The sequence below is a fragment of the Haplochromis burtoni genome, unplaced genomic scaffold (genome assembly GCF_018398535.1).
Source record: "Haplochromis burtoni strain Fernald_Lab_line unplaced genomic scaffold, NCSU_Asbu1 Contig_1572, whole genome shotgun sequence".
In the NCBI taxonomy this organism is placed as follows: domain Eukaryota; kingdom Metazoa; phylum Chordata; class Actinopteri; order Cichliformes; family Cichlidae; genus Haplochromis; species Haplochromis burtoni.
Genome location: NW_024583933.1, coordinates 12,393 through 31,927, shown reverse-complemented (window position 1 = coordinate 31,927; position 19,535 = coordinate 12,393). Strand labels below are relative to the sequence as shown.

The following is a 19,535-nucleotide window of genomic DNA, read 5'->3' as shown; positions in this document are numbered from 1 at the left end:
TCTACAGGCTCGGGGACTTCCCATAGTGCAACTACTGCATGAACCTTTGTCAGCTCTCTCCTTTGGTTGGTATTTCATCCATGATCTCTCTGCCCCTCTTTTCTCTGTTCATTTTCTTATCTGTTCCCATCGCCCCGTCTCCCCCCTCCTTAAACCTGGCTCACCAAATGCTTGCTCTTCTGGAGCCACAACATGACTGGACTGGAAAATTAGAACACAGTTAATCTGTTGTGATGTAATGAGGAAACTGAGATACTGTGTTGGTTTCCATTCAATCTGATGAATGATCACTTAACATGCACGACACCAATTTTTGCTATTTTTAACCCAGCATAACAGAGCTTCAGAGGCACCGCGCGTCCTGGCAAGTGCCAATCATATTAACCAAGACTGCGTATCCAAACAACCACCAGAGTCAGCTGTTTTCTCATTTAACTTTTATTTGTGCAAAGCAGTAAATTTACAGCCAAAGTCATTTCTGTGTCGCTGCAGTTCACCTGAAACCTTTAAGTATGCTGTTATCTGTACGTAAGCATTCAGTATAGCTGCATAGATAGCAAAGGTTATCGCTACGAGCCACGTGACAGCGTAGGTGGGGCTGCTCTTCACACAAAACAACATCGTTGTATAAAAAAGGTGGATTGAATCAACACAAAGTACATTCACAGTAACAACAGTAATGTAAAAGGTTTTCATTAGTTATAGTTAAGTAATGTTTTCTATGTAGTTTAGTGAATAGTGCCAAAAAGAAACAGGAGTGAAGGTTTTTGTTCCCCTGCAAGGGTTTAATTACAGTTGGATTAGAAGAACCAATTAAAGACTCATTTTAGTTCCTTTGGTCCAAAATGTGCATAAAACCTAAAGTAACGAGTACAGAATGTTAAATACTTGTACGTTGTGATGTTGGTTTTTTCAATATGGAATGTAAGAACACACAAAACATCACAATACTGAGAGACAGCATGTAGAGCAATGAAAGGTCAGGGCAAATTTCAACAAATTAAAGACAACTTCAAGTAAAGACGGAGTACAAGAAATGATCGAGAAAACAGAAAAACAAGTACTGTAACGCTCTGAATTTGAATATTTATCGAGTATAATCCACTGCTCGCAGACCTTAAGTCTCTTTGTATCAAAATTTCACTACACCTAAAAAAAAGAAAATATAGTAACTGTACAAAAGTACACCTGCATGTAAAATAAAGTCACAGTTCGTCACCTCCTAAAACTGTCCTCAAAAGTGCCACAGTAGACATTCAAACACCTCTGCATGCTTCTGCCGTCAAATGTTTAGTGTAGAGAAAAGTTCAGCTTCCCCATCAACAGGTTCCCTCCACTGGGAAACGCAGCATTCGCCAGGGTCACATTTTCAGTTTGGCTGCTTCCACAGCGCCTTTGTGGTAGCTGTACGACTTTATTTGTAGCAGCACGATCACATTTTTCAAATCTGGGGTCAAAGTAGGATCTAACAGAAGAATCCTTGGGTCACATTTTGGACTGGCTTTTGGTAAACGCCCACATCCGAACAGAGATTTTACAATCATGGACAATCACACACTTACTGATGCTGCTTATAGTCTAGTTAACAAGGTCATAAAGGACAGCCATCGACCCCAACCACCAAGTCCCTTTCGACCAGTCTAGGGTTAGCTTTTGTTTTGGGCACAACTAATCCTCAGTGATGATCTGAAACCTCGCTTGTGTTTAACTTTAAACTGTTGTCCAAAGTGTTGGGATTCAGGGAAGCGAGAATAATCGTTTTAACTGACATGCATTAAAAACTATTTCCATTTTTTTCCTATTGCTTTTCTCCAAAACAAGAGTGAGGATTCATACGGAGGGCTGGAGTCACCACCACCGCCGATGACACCTCCTTTACATTTTTAGAAACTAGATTTAGATCAGGTCTCATACATTTTAGGATTGAAAGCTATAAACCTGTTAGAAGGATTGTCTTTCTACAAAAAGGTCAAAGTCTACAGCGGGGTGGGCTTTGATTAAACCCAACGCTGACGCCTAAGCCTAGACGGGTGGCCAACGACCTGATGGATGTTAAAAGGTTAATAAAGTCGAGTTGGTAACGAGGTCGAAAGCGATGTCAGCAGGAGTCCTTGTGTTACATTAATAGTGTATATTGATTTTTTTTAATGGAAAGCTTTGTTGTCATTGTCAGTCTAGCAGGCACTGCTATGCCCAATTACAGTATGAAGAGGTACAGAAATAACAGGAAGATCATTTTTCACAATGTCATTTAAAGGCATGAAAAATGAGGCCCCACCACTGATCGGTATACAATAGCAAAATACTGCAATGATGCAATTACAACTAATCAGGGTGAGGTAGAACTTGGCTGGTCTCAGGATGTCTGCATGATCTCTTTGTGCCACGTCTCTATATCAAACCTCTATATCACCGCCTAAAAGCAGCACCTCAGAGGGAAGCTTGACGTACACAGGACAGTGTTTGTCTGCTGCACTGCTGCATTTCTACCCTCACTCAAGCAGTGGCCATAATGTGCACTTGGACGTGACTCACATCAGTGACTCAGCTCTTGGAAACAGAGCGCTCTTGGTCTTAACTAAATGCCCCTTCAACAGCAGTCCAGTTACAAGAAGTAATCATGCCAAGTTTGACTTTGCAGCAACCGTCAGCATCATTACTCTGGATTACGGCTACAATGACGAGCCAGCATGGCAGCAGGCACTTGGGCCAAAACACCAGAGACGTCACCAACGAATCCATCACCACAATAAGGAGCCATTGTCGTGTGTTCAGTGTGAAGCTTTCTTCAATGCGGCAACAACATCTGGTTCCCAACAGACGGTTTAGCAGCCAGGCTAAATCAGACAACACGACGTAACGTGTGCAGCTGTCACAGTGAGCCATAATAATAATGATAACATGAAACCACCACACCTTTGTCCCTTAAACAGTTAAGTGAAATCACAGGACTATAAGTAAGTCAGCTACAATGTGTCCTGTTGTAAGGAAGATACCTGACGTTCGATAGCTTTCGTGTCGACTTGTTGAGGCTACCCCAGAAAAATATTCACATGTTTAGAAATTCAAAATAACCGTGTTTGCCCTGGCCTGAAGATAATGTCAAACACACAAAAAAGAAAATGAAACAAACATCAAGTGGGAAGAAAGTGGAACCTGTTAATCCATCAGCCCACCAGTAGCAGACAGAACCAGGCTACTGGGAGCTCTGGCAGAAAAGCTGAGGTTCTGATTCTTTCCCACACAGCAGACACATACTGTACATACACACTGATGCAATGCTAACACTTCTGAGCTAGCCACGCTCTCAGAACGTTCATGTTAGTGATATGGTTCAAACTGGGCCGAAACAAACTTCTGGCCAGCGATGAAGGTTAGTGCGAGTCCATGTGTTTCCTCTGTTTTGTTTTGGGGGGTTTTGGCCTTCAGTTACGCCGTGTAAACTTTGAGCTGCAATGATTGTGGGGCATATTCGAAGCACCTGCTAGCCACGTGATCAAGGTTTGGCTTTGGTCAACACAACACCAACAGTAGCCAGCAAATACCAGCAAGGCAGGGAGTGTAAGTAAAGCGTAGAAACTTTATCAGCCCGTGGGTCCTTGACGTTTTGGCTGAACGTGCTGTCAGAATACTGAATCGTCTCGCCTCCTTTACACAGCCCAGGTCTTCTTCTGCTGGAAGTAGGCGTCAAACCTGGCCTGTGCGTACTCCTGCAACACAGGTAAGCACAAATGAATATGTGGAAACAAGGGCTTGTTTTAAGTAAAAACAATAAATCCAAATGTAACCCTGTGTGCTGCGGGTTCAGCCACACTAATAGAACATCAGTTCTTTGCACAGTGAATTCTTCCTTCTTCTTGTTTTAGATGTTACATCAGTTTGCTTGAAATTCACATTCGTGACTTTGCACTAATATCCGAATTAAGTGTTGAAAATGTTATTTAAAAGTCACACTGATGAGCTTTAAGTCTGGATCGTTTTAACCAGCACATATCCCAGAATCTGCGCACGCTTCGGATTTTCACCAAGCGCAGCTTCCTGTCAGGATACCAAAGCCCTGCCAGCTGGTGCGACAGCGTCCCGCTGCATGGCAGCCCGATCTGACCCGAGGCTGTCAAAGAAGCTGAGCACAGCCAGGCAGAAGCTCAAACTCCAACCAGAGGTAACGGTAACTTCTGTCACTGTTCGTCCTGAACAAACATATAAATTCCATGATTCTCTCTTTTAATGACCACTGCGCATCTTTTGTGACAGCAGAGGAGACGACCAGGAAAGCCCTGAACTACCTGTTTCGATGTATCTCACTTTGGTTAAAATTAAATCCTCCTCTTCCCCACTTGACATTTTACCAAAGCTGAAGTTCAGATCTGTGCCTCGAACAACTTTGATATTGAGTAAAGTAAATAAGGACTCAAGTTAAGGAAGCAAAGACTCACCAGATATCCAAATTTGATGGTGGACAGCCGGGCCTGGATGATGGACCACAAGCCCCAAAAGAAGTGAGATGCCAGCGAGAACCTGCATCACAAAGACACAAAGTGTTTTCTACTTCCATTTAGCTTTTCACTGCAGCATCCTTCGACTTACTCTGCGTTAGGTAACGCATCTTTGTACCCTAAGCTCACCTGTTCACCTCCACGTACAGCTCTTCTTTCAGCTTCATTTGGTCCTCTGCGCTCAAGCCGTCGAACCCTCGATCGGACTCGCGCAGGTAGCTCTCAATGAAGTGGAGCTACGAGGAAACATTTCATGGCAGTCAGCAGTCCGTTAGAGAAATCGAATGAGCCCACTAACGTATTTTACACACCTGCTGGGCCTTTGAAGGGTAGTTCTGAGCGCTGACTTTAAAGAAAGGAAACTCATCGCAGTTGTAGTCGTACATCCATTCACAGAAGTGGTTACCGATGTCGAATCCCCTGCAGGGTCAGAGAATGGCAAAGAAACAAGAGCACGTTTATGAGCCAGTGCTGTTCCTTGTTTTGGTTTAGTTATAATTAAAAAGATAAGATTCTCCCACAAGCAGTGACTGTAAAGTCGCAGTAATCCCGTGTGTGATTCAGTCTCATTCGTCCCTCAAGTATTCCCGAGTGCCGTTTCCCACACTGTTATCAGGAGCAGGACCTCCCCGTGCAGCGGGGGAGGCAGTGACCTGAGCTCGACCCTTTGCTGTCGCTTCCAGAGAGAAAAAGCAATAACCCACAGCATGTTTTGCTTTGTTGTGTTCTTCCTGTGCCTCACAGGGTCACGTGTTCTATGTTATACACGGGCAGGACTTAAAGGGGCCAGGCTGAAGGGAGCTGCGAGGAGCAGGGAGTTCTGGGTAACATGCAGTGTTTCCCAGAAATGAGCGACGCATAAAGACAGAGAGGTGCAGAAACACAAGCACATCGTTGTAGTCTCGTCTACTTCGGGTCATCGTCGCCTTTCTCTGGCCTTCATCCTGTGTGCCCTCAGCAGCCTGCCAGGTTCTGGTTACATAACAGCTGCAGTTAATATGTCAACAGATTAGGGTGGGCGTGAGTTAGGACGCTCGATATAACGATATATATCAGGTGACGATATAAAAACGTCTATTTGTTTCGTAGTGTGGCAAAATAAACTGTTTTGATGGTCGCTGTAGTGGCTGTATTCATTTATTAAAGTTCTCTCTTTCTCTTATATTTAATATGACCACACTAGCGCCGGTAAAACAATGGCGTGGCTCCGCCGTCCGCTTGTTTGTTTTGCATATTAACCTTTCACAATAAAGCTCAAGATCCTGTTGAGACTTTTCAAAATAAACGAAATCCCGTGAAAGAGTATGCAGCGTTTACGGCTGAGAAGCAAAAAAGAGGCGTCAGGTGCTAAAAAATAAACCTTAGATGCAAACGTTAGAGCGCTTTTCCCCGCAGCACGCCGTGTAATAAATACTCACAAGAAAACGGCGGCTGTTACAACTTGTGTTTAAAAATGTGTCGTTTCATGCGTCGGCTAAAAGTCTCGACTCCAGCTGGAAACACTTCACACAAGTCGAGCTGCCCGAGATTCACAGAATTTACAGAAAATGTTACATTTGTGTGATTTATATCGTTATCGGACGATAGATGTCTTATATCAGGATATGAGGTTTTGGTCGTGTCGCACAGCATGAGTGTAGGAATATCACTAAAACGCAGCCATAAGCCGACTGTGGCGGTTTTTCTTCTTGTTTACGCTCTGATTCTAGTATCTTTGTTTACCATTTTAACCAGATTACAGGTTATAATCTGGTTAGAAAGCACTGAATGTGACACAGGTTGGTAGGAGATGAGTGACGGTGACGCAGCAGCTCAGCACTCGAGTCAGGCTGTGCTCGGCGCATCAGTTTCACCAAACCATTAAAAAACTGTAAGCATGGAGGTGTTTTTATTTCTAATATTTTTATTTCATTTGAATTTTTATTTTTAATGATGCTGATCCAGTTTATCGATCTGCTTCTTGTTTCTAATGCTAACCTACAATAATAACAGTAATGACATTAATAAAGACAGCAATGGACTGATGCAGAAACAGCTGGTGAGGGTTCCCAGGTCAGATGTTACCTGTAGTTGTAGCTGCTGTATTCAAAGTCAATGAGCATCAGCTTCTGTTTGTCTGAGCTCTGGCGGCCTTTCAGCAGCAGGATGTTTCCTGAAAGGAGCAAACACACACAAGTTAGCACTGCTACAACAGAGGAAAAGAAATGGATGGTATGAAGGGCGACCTCACGTCTTCAGGTTTTACCTTCCTGACAGTCGTTGTGGCAGAAGACCACGGGAGAATGAGTGGACTCGAGCAGAGACCTGCACAAACACAAAGGCGGTCACTTCATTATAAAGTCATGGATGTTTAGAGACTCTCAGCTGTGCTTCCTTTGCCCTCTGCGCCTGTGTAGCCGAGATTTTCACGCATGTTTCCTGTGGTAAACCAGCAAGTCTTGCGTAACAGTCAGGAAACACGCATGTGTCATGTGTGCAGTGTTTTACAGCTGCGTGTCTGCAGCAACATACCTGAGCATTTCCATCTCCTGTGGGAGGTTATAGCTGAGCAGGCGGTTGAAGCGACGCAGGTGCGCCTCTCTGGTGAAGCTCAGCCTCATCACTTGGCTCAGGTACCTGATCAAAGTGTTACATCCACACACATTAATGAAAAGAGGAAAAAGTCATAGTAGATATGTTGGACATGGAACACACTTGTGTTGAAGTTACATTTAGTCAATGATAGCTTAGTTTTAAAAATGATAAACAATAGTTTTTAAAAATAATGAAAACTTTTTCTCCAATTTTTAAGCTGGTCTAAAAATGTCTTTGTGTTTTTGCTATTTGCTCACGTTGGCTGCTATTTCAATTTGAGCAGACAAATATGTAGATGCATGTAAGGCCCACAGTTCAGTGAACTTCAAATATATTCTAACCACATCTGCTGTATGGGTGTAATTTTCTCTTTACAGGAAACCAAAAGAATGGCCAGATAATCTCATCACATCTGGCAGCTTCCATGTGTTTCCCAGGACAACAGTTCCCAGGTTTTCCCGTCAATCTTTTGTGGCGGGAAAATCAGTCAAAGAGCCGAACGGCCGGACTCAGCAGGCGATCAGCCAGACATTTAGGCATGTATGAGGAATACTGATGGAAAAAGACAGCGGCCTTATCAGCACACGCCAACAAACATTGTGCAATGTAAACCTCGTAAACACTTGACGCATGAGGTTGAAGGTATTTCAAGGGGAAGTGCACGGCGATAGGCGGACGGCCACCTGCAGAAGCCGATAAGTAATCAGTGCTGTGACACGCTATCTGGGAGAACTTGAACTGACGAAACTTTTCATGTGCTCACTGCCTGACGCGGTGACGTACGGGCTCGGGTGACTCACTTGTCCATGGTTCCAAACAGCCACTTTGGTTGCTTGTTGAAGGGCATCCTCATCCCGTGAAACCTGGCCATCTTCTGCGCAACCTCGGCCGAGATGCTGGAGTCGCTCAGCTCACAGGTGTCCAGTTTACGGCTCTGTCAGCAGGACATCATAAAACTGCATGAAACCATGACTCTGGCTCTAACTGCATAAATCACAGGTTTGGTCAGGGTTTCTTTGACATCCAAACTAAAATCTTATCTTGCAGAGCCCCGGTGTGTGAGAGGCGTTGGGGGTTTTTCAGACATCTGAAAAAGATCTGGTCACTGCATCTAAACGTTAAACAATTTTTAAGGTCAAATTCTGTTCTGTAAGTAATTTAAGCCTCTAAATTCGTCACTGAGCAACTTTTTAAAAATATCCAGCTTTGTTGTCACACCTGATATTCCTGTTTGAAAAGTTTTGCGACTTATCACAAACTGCGTTGAGCAATTTCCAAAAGCCCCGGACCTCAAACTGTACACGAGCTGGAGGGTTGTGTTTCCACTTGTTTTTATCCTGACACACACACACAGTTGGGTATTCATATCATGTGTGGACATAATGCTTTTCCCAGCCTCTTACCCTAAATATAACCTAATTGTAATCCTGTAACTAAAACCACATTTTGTGTCTCAAAATGCCGTCAGACTTGTGGGGACTGGTCCCCACAAAGATTTGAATACAAACACACACACTCTAACATTTCTTTCCTCTCAGTCCTAATCTTGAAAAATAAAGTTGTGAGTATTAGCAGCAGTATTAGACTTCTTTGAGTGCTCCTAAACTGCTAAAAAAAATCAAATAAACCACAAAGAGAAAATATTTTCTCTAAAACAGGTTTTTGTAAATGAAACAAAACTTTGAAACCAGGTGAAATGTATTTGGAGTTTGTTCCCAACTTCATTAAACTAATCTTTATAAACTTTAGCAAAAATGAAAATAAAATGCACATTGGTTTGTAAAAAGACAGGATGTACGTCAAAATAAACTATTTCCAACAGGATACTGAGAACATCAGTACTTTGGGATAAAGTTCAGCAGACAGCAGGAGTGCAGCTTTGAGCAGCCTTGGACAAAAACAAGGAAAGAAATACATTTCCAATTGTGTTTATTTATAAGTGACATCACTTCCTGCTGTTGCAGCTGGTGTCCATGAAAAGGTGATTTCGTGCTGACAACGTGATAATGCCTATTCATCCCGTAACAGCTGATCAGATCGATAAAGCTCCTGCGTCTGGATCATAATGTTTGCTTCTAACTTGATTTCTGTAGAAGGAAACCTGATGTGTAAGTGCAGCTCCGCACGGGGACTTACGGGGATGTACTGCTCCAGGCGGCCCTGAGGGAAAATACCGTAGAGTTTGGGTCCGAGCTCTCGCTCAGCCAAGATGGCGAACATCACGCTCTCCAGCACCATGGCCTCGGCGCCCTGAAGATACACAACAGCAACACCGTCAACGTTTCAGGCAACGCGGTGTCAGAGTTCACAGCACCTCCACCGTTAGCTCCCATCACAGCCGCAGAATAGCAAATGAGACAAAGAGCTCTTTCTGGTCACGCAGGCTGAAAACGTTAAGATTAGAGTGGATGAATCCTCTCCTCAGCCACTTTCAGACACAGGCAGACTGCCTTTGAAAAGGAAAAATCTTCTTTTCAGGGTTTCTGGTAGGCAGCCTGCCAAAGCTGCTTTACATGAAAAGGTCTGACGTGTGAAAATGGCACAACTTCAGCAGAGTGAAGTGTACGTCTGAAAGGGGCTTAGGAGGCAATCAGGTGGTGGAGGACAAGGATGGATGATTCTGAATGAGGAGAAATGTTGTGGTTAGGGTTAGTAGGGTTTGCCTGTCAAAGCGGTGAGGAGAAACACAAGAGGTAGACGAAAATCTCCAGGAAGACTTGGCCATGCAGTTGAAGCTGCTGGAGCAGAGGAGACAGACGGCCTTGTGTTTTCTCGTTTAATCTTAGAGACGCACAAAGCTCCCACGGCAACACGTGCAGCCCGGAGACCAACGGGGGGGTCTCATGCCAGCACAGTCACGTGTCCTCAAAGACAAAACTGTGTGCCGACTCGATTCTGCTGGAAACCAGGCTTCTCACCAAATATGCACCAGGTTTGGAGTTAAGTCTTACTTTTACTGGAGTTTAGTTTAGGGAAAGTCATGAACAGACCATCCATGCTATTAAATCCTGTCAGGAACCAAAGACCACAGCTATCATTGATTTGTGTTTACTTCTAAGATTAGGCTTAAAACTTTCCTTTTTCAGAAAGCATATGGTTACAGCTGCATAAGCACTCTATACAGTGACTATTTCTTCTTCAGTCCCCTTTTTCATCCACCATGTGTTTATACACATCTCTGAATTTAATCATTACTTATTATCACTCTGTCTCTCCTCCACAGCGCGTCTTTGTCCCATCGTCCTCGCCTCACCCCCAGCCGGTGGCCCCGCCCCTCCCTGACCTGGTTCTGTCGGAGGTTATTTGGCACTATATGAATAAGACTGAACTGAATTTTCTTGTATTGCTATATCAGCTTCAAACTGTTTGAAAAGTTTGGAACATGCAGCGTTCATCGGCTCAGTGATTTCTGAAAAACTATTAACTTTTTCAATTTTCTTTAGTGTCTTAACTTTGAAAATGTAAAGTGTAAATTGCTAAAGTGCCCATTTGATTTGAATAACCTCCACGTTGTGCTGCAGTTCAAGCCTTGAAATAAAAATCAGTGATATATTGCCATCCTCATATTGTTGAGTGAATAACCTTGAGATAAACTGCAGCAGAGACAGAGGTTTGGATCCAAACGTGCGCCTGCTTCTTTGGATAACAGCCATGGGAATGTTTCATAATGAGTGCCCGACAGGAAGCCGACTCAAAGAAAACAATGCTGCCCACTCTGTGGCCTCCTAAACATTATGAATTATTATGAACCACGTCCGTCTCAAAGCAGAACAGGACTGATCTCCCAACAAGGAAGCACAACATTGGACTCCAGGTAAAATCTCTTTAGGGAATATGGGAATCTCTGCTGTGACAAAGCTGCATGCTGCCTACACATCCAGTAACCAGTCTCTGTTTACCACGTAACTTGGTAAAGCTATACACACGGATGAGATTCCCTCGGTTCTCATGTGTTACATGGACAAGGTGTGGATGAGAAGCATCATAGGAAGTAGATTATAGTAGCGCTATACGAATAAGTCTGATTTAAACTAAACTGAACTGAGTTTTTGGAAAATTTGACGTCAGCAGAAATTTAGCAGATGCACGTTTGGTAAAACGTCGCCTTGCTCTCGAGTTATCACGTTTACAGCTGCCTGGTGGGATGACGACAATATTCCATCTGCCTTTTACGGCAGCTATGTGGCTATTTTCCTGTTTTCTATCATATCTGCTGAAGAAAAAAGCAGAACAAACAATGCAGCACTAACAAAACACCAGTGAATTGGGCAGTACTTCGAATCTCTCCCTGGTTAGGATTGTTGCCCGGCTGGTGTAAAATTTGAATGTTCTCTTTCGTCACACGGTTCAAAAACATGCGTGGGCGTTGGCTTTTGGTAAGCTGGCAGAGCCTGTGGTTGTGCATGTGAGCGTCACTGGTTGTCAGTCAGGTGTAGCGTCCTCTGATCCTGTGATGGTGTCTCGAGGCACTCAAACTGGTTTGTGAACCATTTCCACATCAATGATTGTTCTCTGAGCACTTTGTTGCTAACATCCACAGTTAGCCACCAACAACAGTGGCAACCTATTTACAGTAACTGTCAGCACTGCATGAATTCTGGGATCATTAGCAGCTTAATAGTTTAGTGACCTGGTTAAGGGAACGTCTGAACTTTGCATAAATACATTTAAAGCAAACTGTTATTTCCTTTTTTCACGGTTATTTCAGTCGATTATTAATAGCATAGATATCCTTCTGCCTACATCCAGATACTTCTGTCTACGTACTGTTATGCAGTACGCTGTGTAATTATGTAGTACATGAATTTTGACAGGGCTGTGGTTTTCTAAACTGCAAACAGCAAGCTGCTGATTTACTGCGGTTGATTGTTGTGCAGGACGCAGCATGTTCTGAATGTTTAAAACCACAACGTCACTCAAACAGTAACACTCAGTGCTTCCTGCAGTGAAGGCGACAGCGCTGCTATAATAAGTGCGACCGTGCGTGATGCCAGTGCCTGAAAATATCTGCCGTTAGCTTGTTAGCTAGCGCTGGCAGTGCTGACTCCTCTCATCCCACCATTAAACCAAAATGTGAGGCGGTTTAGAGGATGCCTGACTTTTTGACCCGTATGGGTGCATCATACAGGTACCCGTGGTGCTCTTCGTGCAGCCGTACTTGCTAGTATGAAAACAATGGACGTACAGAGCGATGGAAGTGAACACGTTAGCTCCCTCTCCCGACCGCAGAGCAGCTCGTTCACGTTTATTCCTGATCGCAGGCATTTTCAAATCTCCGACATGAATTATCCACATTATCATGATCACACAAATGCTGGCAGATAACGAGGCCTCAGAGCGATCACACTGTGCTGAAAAATAAAATAAAATAATAATAAAGTGAAAGCATACGAGTGACCCAAATGTCAGTTAAGTGAATGCACTGGTCCATTTCTGTTTGGTGGGCTCTTTAGAGGCTGCTGCATCAGCCCACACGGTGAGCGTGGTCGGTATCGACGGTCTCGCAGCCTGCAGTCCTCCCTCGATTTCACTTTCACTTCCTCTGACCTATTCCAAATGCCAGTGTCTGTTTTACATGCATGTTTGACTTTCTTTCTCTCCCACAGGTTTGTTAATTATCAACCAGCGTTAGCCGTAACCCCGGCTGGCGGCTCGGACGCAGAAGAATCGAGACATTCCTGATGAAAAACTCCTGCAGTTTTCTGTCGCCTGACACGGCATCGTCTGTGCTGCTATCCGAGGAACATTTGGTCTAACATGCACTCTGTTCCTGGTGAATATTTGATTATGACTGAATCCAAGTTGTTATGCCAGTCATGTGCCGGCGCTGCGTCTCTGCTCAGAGGTATTTCGCGGGCTGGCCTTGGAGCAGGTGCACTGTGAGCTTCAGACAGCTGCTGCTCTAACCTCAATACTTATCCACTCTGCTATGAGTGTAAGACGATGGATTAATGAAGGTGATAAAAGGACATCAAAAGGAAGCACATTATCTAAGAGAATAGATCAAACTGAACTTTGAATAACTTAGGTGTTCCTCCTCCGAGTACTAAGTGATGATCACAACGCTAACCCTGACCTTGACATATTCAACTAATCTGCCAACGGCTTGGTAACAAAAATAATCTTTCTGCCTGACACAGATTAAAAAAATTCACATTTTTACCCAAAATATCTGTTTTGGTCTTCTCCAAAATATAAGATAAGGACCGAGGTTACCGTTAGCACCTGTGACAACTTAAGATCTCAGAGAAATACAGGAGGAAAGGCACAAGCCTTCATCGCTAAAAATGGCCAACGCTTTTAAATCAAGCTACATCTTGAAACCAGCACAGGGTTTGTAGCCTAACTGTGTCACTGTGTCGTCTTCACCTGGATGTAAACTGTCCGACATGAGAGCTGCAGCTCTGCTGTGACGACTGAAACATCCAAGGAATTAATCCCAACAACCCTTCCAAACCAAAAGGGAATTAACGTGAAACACTGCATTGTTAGGGAAGGCGGATCTAGGCGAGGTTATCTGAAGACACTCGCAGTCCAGCGTTAGCCTCACGGCGAGCTGAAGATTAGAGAAGTGGAGTCGAGGGGGAGGAGCTGCCATCTTTATGGAAAGATACTTGAGTGGAAACAATGGCTAACTTGCTGATGACCTAATCTCAGTCCCATGACAGAGTCATGATTCAGCTTTGTAAGGTGAAGGTCAAAGGGGGTCACATGATGCCGCGTGGGTACAGAACTTTCTGAGTCAGTGGGTTTAAGGTTCGGTACACTGCCTGCAGTGATACCCTGAACACATCTGTGCTGGTTATCTATCACTAAAATTAGTCTTTTTATGAGGCTTGCGTAACGCGCAAACTTCCTTCACTTGTGCATTTCAGCATTTTATCTTCCTGTCTGCACATTAAGAGCACTGAGGCCTGTCAGCACTCAGCTCGTAATTACCCTGAACATGCTTTTAGCAGGTTTACAACACACGTATTGTAAAATGTACAGCAGCAGGATGCGAATAAACAGATCCAACGAATCAGATCCGCTGTTGACTATAGAATGAGATGGAAATAGTGAAATAATACCAGTTTACCTCAGACGCACAGCTACTCACATGTAGTCCCAACTCTGCCAACAAGAGCTCAACTGACCCTGAAATATGGACGAAATCCTGAGCTTCACCTCCTCAACTGAACCATGAAACCCTCCCCGCTCATGCCTTCTCCTGAGAATTGGACCAACCCAGAATCTCCATGTCTTCCTTTTCTTGTGAGGAAACATCGGCACCCGCTCATCGTCGCTTCATGTCGACTTAATTTGTTTTAGGACAAGGTGTGCGTATGTGTTACATCACAGGTTGGCATCCGAAAAGTTTAGAGGACTGCGAGAGAAGGTAACACAAGAACTACATCCTTCAAAGCAATCATCAAAGCAGCACCTCTTTAAGCCATTGTGACCATTGTGTGGGGGGCTGCAGTGATTGTAGGCAGTGTACTCCATAAACCCTCAGACTGTATGAACTATTACACATTACATTTATGATTCATTTGGGGTCAATAACGATAGCCTGCATCACTGCTGGCCAGCTGACGCCACATAAGCCAACAAAGACATTCAGAACAGTTTATTGTAACATTGTAACATCTAAAGACTTTTTTGAACGAACCTTTATCACCTTAACACGTACGTCCGCAGTCGTAGATGTAACTCTAGCTACTTAAATACTGCATCATCTCCTTTTTGTGCTTTGCATGTTGTGACCACAGTGTTAAGGTGCAGTATCACCAACTATGAGGTTAGTGTCAATCAGACATTTTTCATATGTGTACCACTAACATGACATCAGTACTTTAGTTTTTTAATTTCTCGCTAAATTAAAATTGAAATAAAACTTTTTTGTTGTCTGTTTTGCTTTTTAACCTTTGACCTACCGGTAGTTTTCTGTGCACTTTGAGTTCTCGAGTTGAAAACTGCTGTAAACGAACCAGAACATTTAGCTTTGCTGGAGAATAATGGAACTAAATGACACTAAATGACCTTTGTGGTGCACAGAGGCAGCAAATTCAGCTGCAATGTCATAAAACAACAATTATTCTTAAAAATGCACAAATCATGTTAATTACATTTGTATCATTAATATGTCAGTTTAATGTGATATCAAAGAGTCAACAGAAGTACATTGCAAAACTCCAAACGGTGGAAACATTACACATTTAATAAAGGCGTGTTCACACCGACTGCAGAGAAAAAGTCCCTGCAAATACGCGACTGTGAAAGTCTTCTGGAAGCAAATACACATCCACGAGGGCTGTTTAAACTGCAGGTCATGCAGAAGAGCGTGTAAACACGGGGAATAATGTCACGTCTGCCACCGGGTAACCAGCGAGGGCGAGATTTATGCTGAAAGGGCCTAGTTTCAGAAACTGGAAGGTGTTACCGTTCAAATCAAGCCTCGAGATGATTTTGACCAAATGAGTGAAAATGTGGACCTAACCTGTGAACCTCTGGTCGTCGGGGACGTTGAGGATGCTAAGAGGTGAATGACCAGCTACAGTTTATATCTCCTGGGTGTCTGTGCTTTGGTGTTAAAAGACAAAATCAGAAATTGAACGGAAGAAAAAAGTAACACTTTAGATTTTCAGTCATGCAGTGTCGGGTGAGCCAGGTATTAAATTAACTGGTATTCGGCCGTTCATGTGAATTCCCCCAAAGCCCCGCCGACGCACGTGCTCAGAGAAACCTGGCGGATCCTCTTCAGGCTCAGCGTGAGTTAGAGAGGAATTTAGGGGAGGAGAACAAATCTTCTGAGAAATCAGTGTGACGGGGGAGGGGGCATACACATGTGAGTCGAGTGTTGCTGTGGACGTACACTCTGAGTAGAGAAACTGTCGTCTGTTACTTACTTGGAAGTGATTTTCTTTGTTTGACTCTCGAGAATCCCCTTTATTACAGGACATCTATCAACAAGAGAAAAAGGGAAGAACTATCCATGAATACATGCCGCCAAGCCGCCCGTCAACATCAAAGCTGTGCCCGCGGTGCAGACAGTACAGTATGAGCTCAAACACACACCGAGTCTTTTGGATGCGACAGTGCAGAAGACTGTTCAGGCAGCGTCCCTCAGACTGAAGGCAGGAGCAGAGCAGAGGCAGATGGATATGAAACCTGCACTTTTACTGAGAGCTGCAGGTTTCTGCTCATCAGCATCACATAACTTTATTGCTCAGAAACAGTCTCCAGTGCAGTTACGCTCGGTTTAATCATTAGTAGCTGTGCACTCAGACAAAGGCATTCGTCCCCTAATCATATTAGCTTTTTGATTAGACATCATTAATTCCTCCTGCGGCACGGCGGAGACGACCGCAGTTACCTCGGTTAAAGGACTCTGTGATGCGGTGCTCTCGTACATCCCTGGCAATAAAAGCTAACTGCTTACGTGCTCATTAGCAAGTACACAGAGCAGAGTTAATACTTAATGCAGGTCTCCTGCTAATGCACTCTCAGCTGCAAATGCCAAATTTAGTGGCTGAATCTCAGTTGTGACTCTGTTGTGTTCTGATCGCCAGCAGGAGATTAGAATATGCTGTGCAAACATCTCGCTGGCCTTGAACTCTTACCGCTCGCTGTTTGCAAGCAAAACCACTCCGATGTGGCGAGCGCCAGCAGCTAAGCGCTATCGTAAGAGTGGATCTGCTGATGAGTCTGACATCATGAACTCTGGACTCAGCGGCCACGTCATGCAAAGAGATTATTTTTTCCAAAAAAAGCACCTGATGGGCAGCAGAAATCTGATCTATCTGATCTGAGCCATCATCAGGTCTGTCGTTTGTCCGCTAGCTTGAAACTGAAGCTGACTTCTTAATGATTAAGAATCACAAGACAGGGATTTAGAGCAGGAAAAGGACAGGCAGGAGGACTTTGTTCTCCTTCCTAGCGGCTGAGCTACGTGAGTGTGTGTTACATCTTTGTATTAGGCTGAGACTTCATAGATCTCATACTGTACCGTGTTTTTGGGTGGGTTCACCTGGGAACAAGAGTGCCCAAGGCACGCTCCTTTGGGAAGCCTACGGCAAAGAACACATGCATGTACAGCCATGGGGGTACATCACCATGTACAACAATGGCTAACACGCACACAAACACACATACATGAAGGCATAACTGCATGCATACACTAATATAAGCATGTGACACACATTCACACATAACGGCACTTTCACTCGTCTATTTTGTTGTTTATCTCTAACACTTTTACATGTCTGCTCTTATTTGTGAGTGTGAGTAAAAAGCAGTAACTGCAGACTAAAAACTACCGAGGGGGAACTACTTCCTTACGTCCTCGTGGCGACTCTGGGTTACTTTTTGCACAGTAAAACACTGACATGTGATGTGGCTCCCACCTGCAGGATGGCCCCATAGAGGCGCAGCAGGACGTTCCTCGGCTCGTCCCCAACACAGTTCAGGCTGTCGGGGAGGCTGCACAGAAAGAGCTTGTTGCTCAGACCACCCCTGGAACACAGACAGACAGCGAATATGATATTGATATTTGCGTGTGTGTGATTAAATTATGGATTCACCAGTGTATAGAAGAAAAACCCCAAAACTAGCAGCTCTGTAGTGGTTTCACATGTGCCTAACAATAAAAAGATCCCAGGAGGACACACTGCTCTCTTTTCCACAGAAGTTTTCCTCTTGAATAAGGGAGTGGCTTAAAATAGCATTTAGGAGCCAATATTGTTATCGGGCTGATACTGATATCAGCACAGCGACTGTAAACGCAAGAAGAGAATTTAAAAAATGACAAGAAATAATGTCATCAGCTGTCGTCCAAGTTCTTGTGTTAAACACAGATACAGCTACCAGCCATCATTTTAAGAGGTCATGACCTGAGGTTTCATTGTTCTGGCAGCACTACATCAATCAATCCTAATCTACACTCAAAGGTTCGTTTATTTAAAAAATTTATCATTGAGGAAAATGTGCTTTGTGTAGGGTGAACGTTTACCAATCAAGTAAAGTGGACCAGATCCTATTAAATCTAACATTTTACACTTCATGTAACAAAACTACAGTTTTTCATGTAATTAAATTATTTAAAGTCAGCCTTTCTGGAGTTTTTTTAGAGTGAGCACGATCTCTTTTAACACTGCTTCTCTAACCACGGTGCTCCACAAGGCTCAGTCCTGGGCCCACTAATGTTTCCTTTTTAATGTTTTCATTATATTTCTCATCACTGTTAAAAGTTCTTGCTTACAAAACTTCTACCAAAGAAAAGTGCTGCTTAAAAAAAGGCAGACTTTTTTAAGTTTAAACATTTGTACACTTTTAAGTAAAAACTATCTGCAATAAAAATAATCACAACACTGATGCCAGAGAGGTTTAACAGTAATGACTGAAATGAGTTAAAGTCGGCCTGTGGGACAGTTTTCTTTTCTTTTGAGTGGGAGGTAGGCTCCCACTTGCTATCAACTACATCAGCCGTCGGGCTAAGAATACAGACTGCACTATAGCAGCAGATTCTGACACGGGAACATGAAATGAGCTCTGCTGTTTCGACCACTCTGGGTCACATGGCTCTTGTGAGATGATCTCATCATACGGTTTACAGAAAAACACAACGGATGGTGAAAATAAAGAGAAATAACGGTTCCGATGATCATCCGCACCTGATGATGGTGATCTGGAACAGGTCCTCGGCCAGGCTCTTCCAGGCTCCGTGCAGGAACTCCCTGCACCACAGATAAGCCCTCCTTCGGGTGTCTGGGTCGGGCTGGTCGGAGCGGACCAGCTCGTCACAGTCCTCCTGGGTGTCTGGCTGGACCTGCAGGGCGTTCTCGGTCACCAGCAGGCCCAGCGACATGGAGGGGGAAGAAGAAACCCCGTTGATGAATTTGGTTTTCATTTTTTCGACAGTAAGACAGGAAGTAGGCGAACGCGGGCCCCCTCCGGTGCGTGTGTCGCAGGATATATTTCAGTTGTTTCTCTCGGTGTGGAGCCCGCAGTGCGGCAGGTTTCTGCTCTTTAACTCTTTTTTAACAATAATAATAACAGTGACGATGAAAATAATCGTACGAGCTTCGCAAATGATGGAGACAAGATAGATGCGTCCGTCCGCGCGCAGGGAATGAATCGCACTGAGAGACGCGCGCGCAGCATCTCGGAGTGGCGTACAAGGAGGGGAGGAAGGGGTCACATGACACGCCCGCGACCCTTCTCGTCTCTGATTGGATGGCTGTGACACAGCCCCGCAGGACCAAAACAAACCCTGACGGTGCGTGCAGGGAGTGTCGGACAGAGAGAGCAATCCTGAAGTCCGGGAAAACAAGACCCGCAGCCTCAAACATAAGGCCCGGGGGCCAGAAAGACGCCAAACTGGTGATAAGAACCAGAACCTTTTTGGCAACTTTTTTTTTTTTGCAGTTGTTTTGAAATTTTGAACTTCTCATTCTTTTACTAAGACATCTCAGGTTTTAAATGTGT

General features: G+C 44.1%; 1 protein-coding gene across 2 annotated transcripts; it reads right to left on the bottom strand.

Annotated features, from left to right (window-relative positions):
- Positions 1-422: 422 nt before the first annotated feature.
- chka (choline kinase alpha) lies at positions 423-19,211 on the bottom strand. 2 transcript variants are annotated; one of them, XM_005952372.2, is made up of 12 exons: positions 18,722-19,211; positions 17,456-17,564; positions 15,959-16,012; positions 9,207-9,320; positions 7,871-8,004; positions 7,008-7,112; positions 6,742-6,800; positions 6,561-6,648; positions 4,808-4,916; positions 4,626-4,732; positions 4,437-4,518; positions 423-3,710 (listed from the first exon to the last, which is right to left on the bottom strand). In XM_005952372.2, exons 1-12 carry the CDS (start codon positions 18,955-18,957, stop codon positions 3,651-3,653), a joined length of 1,257 nt encoding a protein of 418 aa, XP_005952434.1. In that variant the 5' UTR covers positions 18,958-19,211; the 3' UTR covers positions 423-3,650. The 2 variants fall into 2 exon arrangements, with proteins under 2 accessions (XP_005952434.1, XP_005952435.1); XM_005952373.2 differs by lacking the exon at positions 15,959-16,012.
- Positions 19,212-19,535: the final 324 nt, after the last annotated feature.

Bases quoted from the DNA above. Each gene is read 5' to 3' on its own strand.
- chka (XM_005952372.2), bottom strand. From the start codon at position 18,957: ATGAAAACCAAATTCATCAACGGGGTTTCTTCTTCCCCCTCCATGTCG. The intron at 16,013-17,455 runs GTGGGAGCCACA...TCTTGTTGATAG, and splicing joins TCTATGGGGCCATCCTGCAG to ATGTCCTGTAATAAAGGGGA. The intron at 7,113-7,870 runs GTGAGTCACCCG...CACTTTGATCAG, and splicing joins CTGTTTGGAACCATGGACAA to GTACCTGAGCCAAGTGATGA.